This window comes from Procambarus clarkii, chromosome 46, assembly GCF_040958095.1.
Source record: "Procambarus clarkii isolate CNS0578487 chromosome 46, FALCON_Pclarkii_2.0, whole genome shotgun sequence".
In the NCBI taxonomy this organism is placed as follows: Eukaryota; Metazoa; Arthropoda; class Malacostraca; order Decapoda; family Cambaridae; genus Procambarus; species Procambarus clarkii.
Window position 1 is genome coordinate 9,151,876 of NC_091195.1, and position 12,883 is coordinate 9,164,758.

General features: G+C 54.0%; 1 protein-coding gene across 1 annotated transcript in view; it reads left to right on the plus strand.

Moving 5' to 3' along the window:
• Positions 1-10,589, plus strand: part of LOC138350636 (uncharacterized) — a 24,861-nt gene extending 14,272 nt beyond the window's left edge. The window contains exon 3 of the mRNA XM_069301687.1: positions 9,511-10,589. Coding sequence (XP_069157788.1) covers positions 9,511-9,662 — 152 coding nt within the window. The 3' untranslated portion in view covers positions 9,663-10,589. The remainder of the gene's footprint in view (positions 1-9,510) is intronic.
• The last annotated feature ends 2,294 nt before the right edge of the window (positions 10,590-12,883 follow it).

Here is a 12,883-nt window from a genome sequence, read left to right on the forward strand (position 1 = left end):
TGGAGAGTGGTGTGTGGCAGTGGTGGAGAGTGGTGTGTGGCAGTGGTGGAGAGTGGTGTGTGACAGTGGTGGAGAGTGGTGTGTGACAGTGGTGGAGAGTGGTGTGTGACAGAGGTGGAGAGTTGTGTGTGACAGTGGTGGAGAGTGGTGTGTGACAGTGGTGGAGAGTGGTGTGTGACAGTGGTGGAGAGTGGTGTGTGACAGTGGTGAAGAGTGGTGTGTGACAGTGGTGGTGAGTGGTGTGTGACAGTGGTGGAGAGTGGTGTGTGACAGTGGTGGAGAGTGGTGTGTGACAGTGGTGGAGAGTGGTGTGTGACAGTGATGGAGAGTGGTGTGTGACAGTGGTGGAGAGTGGTGAGTGGCAGTGGTGAAGAGTGGTGTTTGACAGTGGTGGTGAGTGGTGTGTGACAGTGGTGGAGAGTGGTGTGTGACAATGGTGGAGAGTGGTGTGTGACAGTGGTGGAGATTGGTGTGTGACAGTGGTGGTGAGTGGTGTGTGACAGTGGTGGAGAGTGGTGTGTGACAGTGGTGGAGAGTGGTGTGTGACAGTGGTGGAGAGTGGTGTGTGACAGTGGTGATGAGTGGTGTGTGACAGTGGTGGAGAGTGGTGTGTGAGAGTGGTGGATAGTGGTGAGTTGCAGTGGTGAAGAGTGGTGTGTGACAGTGGTGGTGAGTGGTGTGTGACAGTGGTGGAGAGTGTTGTGTGACAGTGGTGGAGAGTGGTGTGTGACAGTGATGGTGAGTGGTGTGTGACAGTGGTGGAGAGTGGTGTGTGACAGTGGTGGAGAGTGGTGAGTGGCAGTGGTGAAGAGTGGTGTGTGACAGTGGTGGAGAGTGGTGAACGGCAGTGGTGGAGAGTGGTGTGTGACAGTGGAGGAGAGTGGTGTGTGACAGTGGTGGAGAGTGGTGTGTGACAGTGGTGGAGAGTGGGGAGTGGCAGTGGTGAAGAGTGGGTTGTGACAGTGGTGGAGAGTGGTGAGGAGCAGTGGTGGAGAGTGGTGTATGACAGTGGTGGAGAGTGGTGTGTGACAGTGGTGGAGAGTGGTGTGTGACAGTGGTGGAGAGTGGTGAGGAGCAGTGGTGGAGAGTGGTGTGTGACAGTGGTGGAGAGTGGTGTGTGACAGTGGTGGAGAGTGGTGTGTGACAGTGGTGGAGAGTGGTGTGTGACAGTGGTGGAGAGTGGTGTGTGACAGTGGTGGAGAGTGGTAAGGAGCAGTGGTGGAGAGTGGAGTGTGACAGTAGTGGAGAGTGGTGTGTGGCAGTGGTGGAGAGTGGTGTGTGACAGTGGTGGAGAGTGGTGTGTGACAGTGGTGGAGAGTGGTGAGCGATAGTGGTGGAGAGTGGTGTGTGACAGTGGAGGAGAGTGGTGTGTGACAGTGGTGGAGAGTGGTGTGTGACAGTGGTGGAGAGTGGTGAGTGATAGTGGTGGAGAGTGGTGTGTGACAGTGGTGGAGAGTGGTGAGTGATAGTGGTGGAGAGTGGTGTGTGACAGTGGTGGAGAGTGGTGGGTGACAGTGGTGGAGAGCGGTGTGTGACAGTGGTGGAAAGTGGTGTGTGACAGTGGTGGAGAGTGGTGAGTGATATTGGTGGAGAGTGGTGTGTGACAGTGGTGGAGAGTGGTGGGTGACAGTGGTGGAGAGTGGTGTGTGGTAGTGGTGGAGAGTGGTGAGTGACAGTGGCGGAGAGTGGTGAGTGACAGTGGTGGAGAGTGGTGTGTGGCAGTGGTGGAGAGTGGTGTGTGACAGTGGTGGAGAGTTGTGTGTGGCAGTGATGGAGAGTGGTGTGTGGCAGTGGTGGAGAGTGGTGTGTGGCAGTGGTGGAGAGTGGTGTGTGACAGCGGTGGAGAGTGGTGTGTGACAGTGGTGGAGTAGTGTGTGGCAGTGGTGGAGAGTGGTGTGTGGCAGTGATGGAGAGTGGTGTGTTGCAGTGGTGGAGAGTGGTGTGTGGCAGTGGTGGAGAGTGGTGTGTGACAGCGGTGGAGAGTGGTGTGTGACAGTGGTGGACTTGTGTGTGGCAGTGGTGGAGAGTGGTGTGTGGCAGTGGTGGAGAGTGGTGTGTGACAGTGGTGGAGAGTGGTGTGTGACAGTGGTGGAGAGTGGTGTGTGACAGTGGTGGAGAGTGGTGTGTGACAGTGGTGGAGAGTGGTGTGTGAAAGTGGTGGAGAGTGGTGTGTGGCAGTGGTGGAGAGTGGTGTATGACAGTGGTGGAGAGTGGTGTGTGACAGTGGTGGAGAGTGGTGTGTGGCAGTGGTGGAGAGTTATGTGTGACAGTGGTGGAGAGTGGTGTGTGACAGTGGTGGAGAGTGGTGTGTGACACCGGTGGAGAGTGGTGTGTGACAGTGATGTAGACTGGTGTGTGACAGTGGTGGAGAGTGGTGAGTGGCAGTGGTGAAGAGTGGTGTGTGACAGTGGTGGTGAGTGGTGTGTGACAGTGGTGGAGATTGGAGTGTGACAGTGGTGGTGAGTGGTGTGTGACAGTGGTGGAGAGTGGTGTGTGACAGTGGTGGTGAGTGGTGCGTGACAGTGGTGGAGAGTGGTGTGTGACAGTGGTGGTGAGTGGTGTGTGACAGTGGTGGAGAGTGGTGTGTGACAGTGGTGGAAAGTGGTGTGTGACAGTGGTGGAGAGTGGTGAGTGATAGTGGTGGAGAGTGGTGTGTGACAGTGGTGGAGAGTGGTGGGTGACAGTGGTGGAGAGTGGTGTGTGACAGTGGTGGTGAGTGGTGTGTGACAGTGGTGGAGAGTGGTGTGTGACAGTGGTGGAGAGTGGTGTGTGACAGTGGTGGAGAGTGGTGAGGAGCAGTGGTGGAGAGTGGTGTGTTACAGCGGTGGAGAGTGGTGAGGAACAGTGGTGGAGAGTGGTGTGTGACAGTGGTGGAGAGGGGTGTGTGACAGTGGTGGAGAGTGGTGAGTGGCAGTGGTGAAGAGTGGTGTGTGACAGTGGTGGAGAGTGGTGTGTGACAGTGGTGGAGAGTGGTGAGGAGCAGAGGTGGAGAGTGGTGTGTTACAGTGGTGGAGAGTGGTGTGTGACAGTGGTGGAGAGTGGTGTGTGACAGTGGTGGAGAGTGGTGAGGAGCAGTGGTGGAGAGTGGAGTGTGACAGTAGTGGAGAGTGGTGTGTGATAGTGGTGGAGAGTGGTGGGTGACAGTGGTGGATAGTGGTGTGTGGCAGTGGTGGAGAGTGGTGTGTGACAGTGGTGGAGAGTGGTGTGTGACAGTGGTGGAGAGTGGTGGGTGACAGTGGTGGAGAGTGGTGTGTGACAGTGGTGGAGAGTGGTGAGTGACGGTGGTGGAGAGTGGTGTGTGACAGTGGTGGAGAGTGGTGTGTGACAGTGGTGGAGAGTGGTGTGTGGCAGTGGTGGAGAGTGGAGAGTGACAGTGGTGGAGAGTGGTGTGTGGCAGTGGTGGAAAGTGGTGTGTGGCAGTGGTGGAGAGTTGTGTGTGGCAGTGGTGGAGAGTGGTGTGTGACAGTGGTGGAGAGTGGTGTGTGGCAGTGGTGGAGAGTGGTGTGTGACAGTGGTGGAGAGTAGTGTGTGGAAGTGATGGAGAGTGGTGTGTGGCAGTGCTGGAGAGTGGTGTGTGGCAGTGGTGGAGAGTGGTGTGTGGCAGTGGTGGAGAGTGGTGTGTGACAGTGGTGTAGAGTGGTGTGTGACAGTGGTGGAGAGTGGTGTGTGACAGTGGTGGAGAGTGGTGTGTGACAGTGGTGGAGAGTGGTGTGTGGCAGTGGTGGAGAGTGGTGTGTGGCAGTGGTGGAGAGTGGTGTGTGACAGTGGTGGAGAGTGGTGTGTGACAGTGGTGGAGAGTGGTGTGTGACAGTGGTGGAGAGTGGTGTGTGGCAGTGGTGGAGAGTGGTGTGTGACAGTGGTGGAGAGTGGTGTGTGACAGTGTGGAGAGTGGTGTGTGACAGTGGTGGAGAGTGTTGTGTGGCAGTGGTGGAGAGTGGTGTGTGGCAGTGGTGGAGAGTGGTGTGTGGCAGTGGTGAGAGTGGTGTGTGACAGTGGTGGAGTGGTGTGTGGCAGTGGTGGAGAGTGGTGTGTGACAGCGGTGGAGAGTGGTGTGTGACAGTGGTGGAGAGTGGTGTGTGGCAGTGGTGGAGAGTGGTGTGTGGCAGTGGTGGAGAGTGGTGTGTGGCAGTGGTGGAGAGTGGTGTGTGACAGTGGTGGAGAGTGGTGTGTGACAGTGGTGGAGAGTGGTGTGTGAGAGTGGTGGAGAGTGGTGTGTGACAGTGGTGGAGAGTGGTGTGTGGCAGTGGTGGAGAATGGTGTGTGACAGTGGTGGAGAGTGGTGTGTGACAGTGGTGGAGAGTGGTGTGTGGCAGTGGTGGAGAGTGGTGAGTGACAGTGGTGGAGAGTGGTGTGTGACATTGGTGGAGAGTGGTGTGTGACAGCGGTGGAGAGTTGTGTGTGACAGTGGTGGAGAGTGGTGTGTGACAGTAGTGGAGAGTGGTGTGTGACAGTGGAGGAGAGTGGTGTGTGACAGTGGTGGAGAGTGGTGTGTGACAGTGGTGGAGAGTGGTGTGTGACAGTGGTGGAGAGTGGTGTGTGACAGTGGTGGAGAGTGGTGTGTGACAGTGGTGGAGAGTGGTGTGTGAAAGTGGTGGAGAGTGGTGTGTGGCAGTGGTGGAGAATGGTGTGTGACAGTGGTGGAGAGTGGTGTGTGACAGTGGTGGAGAGTTTTGTGTGGCAGTCGTGGTGAGTGGTGTGTGACAGTGGTGGAGAGTGGTGTGTGACATTGGAGGAGAGTGGTGTGTGACAGCGGTGGAGAGTGGTGTGTGGCAGTGGTGAAGAGTGGTGTGTGGCAGTGGTGGAGAGTGGTGTGTGACAGTGGTGGAGAGTGGTGAACGGCAGTGGTGGAGAGTGGTGTGTGACAGTGGAGGAGAGTGGTGTGTGACAGTGGTGGAGAGTGGTGAGTGGGAGTGGTGAAGAGTGGTGTGTGACAGTGGTGGTGAGTGGTGTGTGACAGTGGTGGAGAGTGGTGTGTAACAGTGGTGGAGAGTGGTGTGTGACAGTGGTGGAGAGTGGTGTGTGACAGTGGTGGAGAGTGGTGTGTGACAGTGGTGGAGAGTGGTGAGGAGCAGTGGTGGAGAGTGGTGTGTGACAGTGGTGGAGAGTGGTGTGTGACAGTGGTGGAGAGTGGTGTGTGACAGTGGTGGAGAGTGGTGTGTGACAGTGGTGGAGAGTGGTGTGTGACAGTGGTGGAGAGTGGTGTGTGACAGTGGTGGAGAGTGGTGAGGAGCAGTGGTGGAGAGTGGTGTGTGACAGTGGTGGAGAGTGGTGAGGAACAGTGGTGGAGAGTGGTGTTTGACAGTGGTGGAGAGTGGTGTGTGACAGTGGTGGAGAGTGGTGAGGAGCAGTGGTGGAGAGTGCAGTGTGACAGTAGTGGAGAGTGGTGTGTGACAGTGGTGGAGAGTGGTGAGTGATAGTGGTGGAGAGTGGTGTGTGACAGTGGTGGAGAGTGGTGAGTGATAGTGGTGGAGAGTGGTGTGTGACAGTGGTGGAGAGTGGTGGGTGACAGTGGTGGAGAGTGGTGTGTGACAGTGGTGGAAAGTGGTGGAAAGTGGTGTGTGACAGTGGTGGAGAGTGGTGAGTGATAGTGGTGGAGAGTGGTGTGTGACAGTGGTGGAGAGTGGTGTGTGACAGTGGTGGAGAGTGGTGTGTGACAGTGGTGGAGTTTGGTGTGTGACAGTGGTGGAGAGTGGTGAGTGACAGTGGCGGAGAGTGGTGAGTGACAGTGGTGGAGAGTGGTGTGTGGCAGTGGTGGAGAGTGGTGTGTGACAGTGGTGGAGAGTTGTGTGTGGCAGTGGTGGAGAGTGGTGTGTGACAGTGGTGGAAAGTGGTGTGTGGCAGTGGTGGAGAGTGGTGTGTGGCAGTGGTGGAGAGTGGTGTGTGGCAGTGGTGGAGAGTGGTGTGTGGCAGTGGTGGAGAGTTGTGTGTGCCAGTTTTGGAGAGTGGTGTGTGACAGTGGTGGAGAGTGGTGTGTGACAGTGGTGGAGAGTGGTGTGTGACAGTGGTGGAGAGTGGTGTGTGACAGTGGTGGAGAGTGGTTTGTGACAGTGGTGGAGAGTGGTGTGTGGCAGTTTTGGAGAGTGGTGTGTGGCAGTGGTGGAGAGTGGTGTATGACAGTGGTGAGGAGTGGTGTGTGGCAGTGGTGGAGAGTGGTGTGTGACAGTGGTGGAGAGTGGTGAGGGGCAGTGGTGGAGAGTGGTGTGTGGCAGTGGTGGAAAGTGGTGTGTGACAGTGGTGGAGAGTGATGTGTGACAGTGGTGGAGAGTGGTGATTGAGTGGTGGAGAGTGGTGAGGGGCAGTGGTGGAGAGTGGTGTGTGGCAGCGGTGGAGAGTGGTGAGGGGCAGTGGTGGAGAGTTGTGTGTGGAAGTGGTGGAGAGTGGTATGTGAGTGGTGGAGAGTGGTGAGGGGCAGTGGTGGAGAGTTGTGTGTGGAAGTGGTGGAGAGTGGTGAGTGAGTGGTGGAGAGTGGTGAGGGGCAGTGGTGGAGAGTGGTGTGTGGCAGCGGTGGAGAGTGGTGAGGGGCAGTGGTGGAGAGTGGTGTGTGGCAGCGGTGGAGAGTGGTGTGTGACAGTGGTGGAGAGTGGTGTGTGACAGTGGTGGAGAGTGGTGAGTGGCAGTGGTGGAGAGTGGTGAGTGACAGTGGTGGAGAGTGGTCTGTGAGTGGTGGAGAGTGGTGTGTGGCAGTGGTGGAGAGTGGTGTGTGGCAGTGGTGGAGAGTGGTGTGTGACAGTGGTGGAGAGTGGTGTGTGAGAGTGGTGGAGAGTGGTGTGTGGCAGTGGTGGAGAGTGGTGTGTGACAGTGGTGGAGAGTTGTGTGTGGCAGTGGTGGAGAGTGGTGTGTGGCAGTGGTGGAGAGTGGTGTGTGACAGTGGTGGAGAGTGGTGTGTGACAGTGGTGGAGAGTGGTGTGTGGCAGTGGTGGAGAGTGGTGTGTGACAGTGGTGGAGAGTTGTGTGTGGCAGTGGTGGAGAGTGGTGTGTGGCAGTGGTGGAGAGTGGTGTGTGACAGTAGTGGAGAGTGGTGTGTGAAAGTGGTGGAGAGTGGTGTGTGACAATGGTGGAGAGTGGTGTGTGGCAGTGGTGGAGAGTGGTGTATGACAGTGGTGGGGAGTGGTGTGTGGCAGTGGTGGAGAGTGGTGTGTGACAGTGGTGGAGAGTATTGAGTGGCAGTGGTGGAGAGTGGTGTGTGGCAGTGGTGGAGAGTGGTGTGTGACAGTGGTGGAGAGTGGTGTGTGGCAGTGGTGGAGAGTGGTGTGTGGCAGTGATGGAGAGTGGTGAGGGGCAGTGGTGGAGAGTGGTGTGAGGCAGTGGTGGAGAGTGGTGTGTGCCAGTGGTGGAGAGTGGTGAAGGACAGTGGTGGAGAGTGGTGAGGGGCAGTGGTGGAGAGTGGTGAAGGGCAGTGGCGGAGAGCGGTGAGAGGCAGTGGTGGAGAGTGGTGTGTGACGGTGGTGGAGAGTGGTGTGTGACAGTAATGGAGAGTGGTGTGTGGCAGTGGTGGAGAGTGCGGAGGGGCAGTGGTGGAGAGTGGTGTGTTACAGTGGAGGAAAGTGGTGTGTGACAGTGGTGGAGAGTGGTGTGTGACAGTGGTGGAGAGTGGTGTGTGGCAGTGGTGGAGAGTGGTGTGTGACAGTAATGGAGAGTGGTGTGTGGCATTGGTGGAGAGTGCGGAGGGGCAGTGGTGGAGAGTGGTGTGTGGCAGTGGTGGAGAGTGGTGTGTGACAGTGGTGGAGAGTGGTGTGTGGCAGTGTTGGAGAGTGGTGTGTCTCAGTAGTGGAAAGTGGTATGTGAGTGGTGGAGAGTGGTGTGTGACAGTGGTGGAGTGTGGTGTGTGGCAGTGGTAGAGAGTGGTGTGTGGCAGTGGTGGAGAGTGGTGAGTGACAGTGGTGGAGAGTGGTCTGTAACAGTGGTGGAGAGTGGTGTGTGGCAGTGGTGGAGAGTGGTGAGTGACAGTAGGAGAGTGGTATGTGAGTGGTGGAGAGTGGTGTGTGACAGTGGTGGAGAGTGGTGTGTGGCAGTGGTGGAGAGTAGTGTGTGACAGTGGTGGAGAGTGGTGTGTGACAGTGGTGGAGAATAGTGTGTGGCAGTGGTGGAGAGTGGTGTGTGACAGTGGTGGAGAGTGGTGTGTGACTGTGGTGGAGAGTGGTGAGTGGCAGTGGTGGGGAGTGGTGAGTGACAGTGGTGGAGAGTGGTCTGTGAGTGATGTGTGACAGTGGTGGAGAGTGGTGTGTGGCAGTGGTGGAGAATGGTGTGTGACAGTGGTGGCGAGTGGTGTGTGGCAGTGGTGGAGAGTGGTGTGTGACAGTGGTGGGGAGTGGTGTGTGGCAGTGGTGGAGAGTGGTGTGTGACAGTGGTGGAGAGTGGTGTGTGACAGTGGTGGAGAGTGGTGTGTGACAGTGGTGGAGAGTGGTGTGTGGCAGTGGTGGAGAGTGGTGAGTGACAGTGGTGGAGAGTGGTGTGTGACAGTGGTGGAGAGTGGTAGTGATACTTCCCTCATCCTCCTCTGCACCACTACCCTCCTCCTCCTCTGCACCACTACCTTCCACCTCCTCCTCTGCACCACTAACCTCCTCCTCTGCACCACTATCCTCCTCCTCCTCTGCACCACTTTCCTCCTCTTCCTCTGCACCACTACCCTCCTCCTCCTCTGCACCGCTTCCCTCCTCCTCTGCACCATTACCCTCCTCCTCTGCACTACTACCCTCCTCCTCCTCTTCACCACTACCCTCCTCTTCCTCTGCACCACTACCCTCCTTCTCCTCTACACCACTACCCTCCTCCTCCTCTATACCACTACCTTCCACCTCCTCCTCTGCACCACTAACCTCCTCCTCTGCACCACTATTCTCCTCCTCCTCTGCACCACTTCCCTCCTCTTCCTCTGCACCACTACCATCCTCCTCCTCTGCACCACTTCCCTCTTCCTCCTCTGCACCACTACCCTCCTCCTCCTCTGCACCACTACCCTCCTCCTCTGCACCACTACCCTCCTCCTCTGCACCACTACCCTCCTCCTCCTCCTCTGCACCACTACCCTCCTCCTCCTCCTCCTCTGCACCACTACTCTCCTCCTCTTCTGCACCACTACCCTCCTCCTCTGCAACTCTACCATCCTCCTCCTCCTCCTTAAGAGATGGGTGTGAGGAGTAGCCAGGTGTGGGCTTCAATGTTCCCTCTGATCTTCAGGTGTGGGTGTGGATATTTGCCAGGTGTGGGCTTCAATGTTCCCTCTCATCTACAGGTGTGGGTGTGGAGAGTTGCCAGATGTGGGCTTCAATGTTCCCTCTCATCTACAGGTGTGGGTGTGGAGAGTTGCCAGGTGTGGGCTTCAATGTTCCCTCTCATCTACAGGTGTGGGTTTGGAGATTTGCCAGGAGTGGGCTTCAATGTTCCCTCACATCTACAGGTGTGGGTGTGGAGAGTTGCCAGGTGTGGGCTTCAATGTTCCCTCTCATCTACAGGTGTGGGTGTGGAGAGTTGCCAGGTGTGGGCTTCAGTGTTCCCTCTCATCTACAGGTGTGGGTGTGGAGAGACTCCTGCGAGGACTTCACCGGAGGGGCGTCACTGGTGATGACCTTACGATTTTGAACCAGGACAGTGAGGAGAACGAGAAATACCTCCAAGAGCTCGGTGCGTCGCTTAACAATTTTAATAATGTTCACATATGATAGATTGTTGAGAGATGAATTTCTGTCTAATGGTAGTATGAATGAGTTTTGTTATATTACAGGTATGAATGCATTTTAGTATGCTGGAGGTACCTTCCTTGAGGTTACCTTGAGGTTGTTTCTGGGCTTAGCGTACCCACGGCCCGGTCCTCGACCAGGCTTCCTCGTTGCTGGACTGGTCAACCCGGCTCTTGGACGCGGGTGCTCGCAGCCTGTTATATGAATCACAGCCTGGTTGATCAGGTATCCTTAGGAGGAGCTTGTGAGAGGTCGGCTAGTTATACCCCTTATGTGTAGTTTTGGTATGTAATTGATATATTAGCATTTTCTACACTTTATTATCAATATGACTTTCTTTACTATTGTTTTGGATCACTATTATTAGTTTTGGGTCTTTATTTGTTACGAGATCTTAGTTATTGTAACATTTTAGGGATTTTAGACATTTGGGAATTTTTGTCTGACTTTAGTCTGTCTTAACCTTATTATCCTCAAGATCAAGCAGGAGCATATATACACCTGTGTTATTGTAAGTTGCTTAATGTACAACTAAATACAGTAAGTTGCCGACTGTAGCTTACAATTATGCATTAAGCAGCTTACCGTATATGTACTTTCATATTATCAGTATCCTATTGTAAACTTGCTCTAATACAGTAGGAAGCCTTTTGGGCACTTACTTTATTACAGTCAGTAACGTACTGTACAAGATCTTTTGTACAGTAAGCAGCTTACTGTTCAAGTAGTTTAATACAGTAAGTGTCCTTCTGCACACTTAAATGAACAATTTCTTTAGTAAAGAAACTACCATATGTACGCCTGCTTTGATACTGTAAGTAGTACTGTACTTATTTTATATAGTAAAGTATTACAACTATTAAAGTCAATACATGCATTATTTGAAATACAGTAACATATAACTTTAAACAATATAAACACTTTTATTTGCCCTCATTTTCTGAGGCCTGTTGTTTGGAGGTATTAACTTGCTAGTGGTATATGATATGACTTTTTCAACAGAAACAGAGTAAGACAAATCCGAGTGGTAAACGTTGCCAATGGTCCTTAGGACTCTGGCCTGAGACCTGTCTTGTTTAAAGTATATAAACCACGTAGATAAAAAATAAATTAATTTTCTTAATAAATTAAGAAAAACTTAATACGATACAAGAAGACTTAGGCTTTTAAAATTTAACAAAACTTTTGCATGTGCTGGTCAAAAATGTTTATGCTCAGTTTAATATTACGTTGACTTTCCTTTAAATGACTGGAGAGGAAAGTCTCATTTTGATAATTTTCTCAAATTCTTCACCTTCATTATACCTCACTATCAAACTGTTGCTGCTGACAGTGAGAACAGTAACCAACCTTAAAACATTTAAACTGGGAGAAAGCCACTATTGCTGACCTGGAAAAGCTTAAAGTGTCTGTTTAACAGAAAACTTGATAATATTCATATATCAATTATTGCAACTGTCAACACAAATCTTCAGTGTAATATCTATCAAAACAGTTTCAATTACTCCTTTTTTCATCTGTTATGTCAGTGCTGGTTAAGGAAGGGGAGAGAGAATCCTTCTAAAAAACTAATAGAAGAAGTTATGCCTGGTTGGAATTGTCACGTTAAAGCATTCCAAATTACATCTATTATTGGGATACTTTGTGGCAAGATGCTGGGTGTCCCAGAGATGGCTGGGATACCCTGTGGCAAGATGCTGGGTGCCCCAGAGATGGCTGGGATACTCTGTGGCAAGATGCTGGGTGTCCCAGAGATGGCCTGGATACTCTGTGGCAAGATGCTGGTGCCCCAGAAATGGCTGGGATACTCTGTGGCAAGATGCTGGGTGCCCCAGAGATGGTTGGGATACTCTGTGGCAAGATGCTGGGTGTCCCAGAGATGGTTGGGATACTCTGTGGCAAGATGCTGGGTGTCCCAGAGATGGTTGGGATACTCTGTGGCAAGATGCTGGGTGTCCCAGAGATGGCTGGGATACTCTGTGGCAAGATGCTGGGTGTCCCAGAGATGGCTGGGATACTCTGTGGCAAGATGCTGGGTGCCCCAGAGATGGTTGGGATACTCTGTGGCAAGATGCTGGGTGTCCCAGAGATGGCTGGGATACTCTGTGGCAAGATGCTGGGTGTCCCAGAGATGGCTGGGATAATCTGTGGCAAGATGCTGGGTGCCCCAGAGATGGCCTGGATACTCTGTGGCAAGATGCTGGTGCCCCAGAAATGGCTTGGATACTCTGTGGCAAGATGCTGGGTGCCCCAGAGATGGCTGGGATACTCTGTCGCAAGATGCTGGTGCCCCAGAAATGGCTGGGATACTCTGTGGCAAGATGCTGGGTGTCCCAGAGATGGCTGGGATACCCTGTGGCAAGATGCTGGGTGTCCCAGAGATGGCTTGGATACACTGCGGCAAGATGCAAGGTGTCCCAGAGATAGCTGGGATACTCTGTGGTAAGATGCTGGGCGTCCCAGAGATGGCTGGGATACCCTGTGGCAAGATGCTGGGTGTCCCAGAGATGGCTGGGATACTCTGTGGCAAGATGATGGGTGCCCCAGAGATGGCTGGGATACTCTGTGGCAAGATGCTGGGTGTCCCAGAGATGGCTGGGATACTCTGTCGCAAGATGCTGGTGCCCCAGAAATGGCTGGGATACTCTGTGGCAAGATGCTGGGTGCCCAAGAGATGGCTGGGATACTCTGTGGCAAGATGCTGGGTGCCCCAGAGATGGCTGGGATACTCTGTGGCAAGATGCTGGGTGTCCCAGAGATGGCTGGGATACTCTGTGGTAAGATGCTTGGCGCCCCAGAGATGGCTGGGATAATCTGTGGCAAGATGCTGGGTGTCCCAGAGATGGCTGGGATACCCTGTGGCAAGATGCTGGGTGTCCCAGAGATGGCTGGGATACTCTGTCGCAAGATGCTGGTGCCCCAGAAATGGCTGGGATACTATGTGGCAAGATGCTGGGTGCCCCAGAGATGGCTGGGATACTCTGTGGCAAGATGTTGGGTGCCCCAGAGATGGCTGGGATACCCTGTGGCAAGATGCTGGGTGTCCCATAGATGGCTGGGATACCCTGTGGCAAGATGCTGGGTGTCCCAGAGATGGCTGGGATACCCTGTGGCAAGATGCTGGTGCCACAGAGATGGCTGGGATACTCTGTGGCAAGATGCTGGGTGTCCCAGAGATGGCTGCCTGTCCCAGACCAGACCAA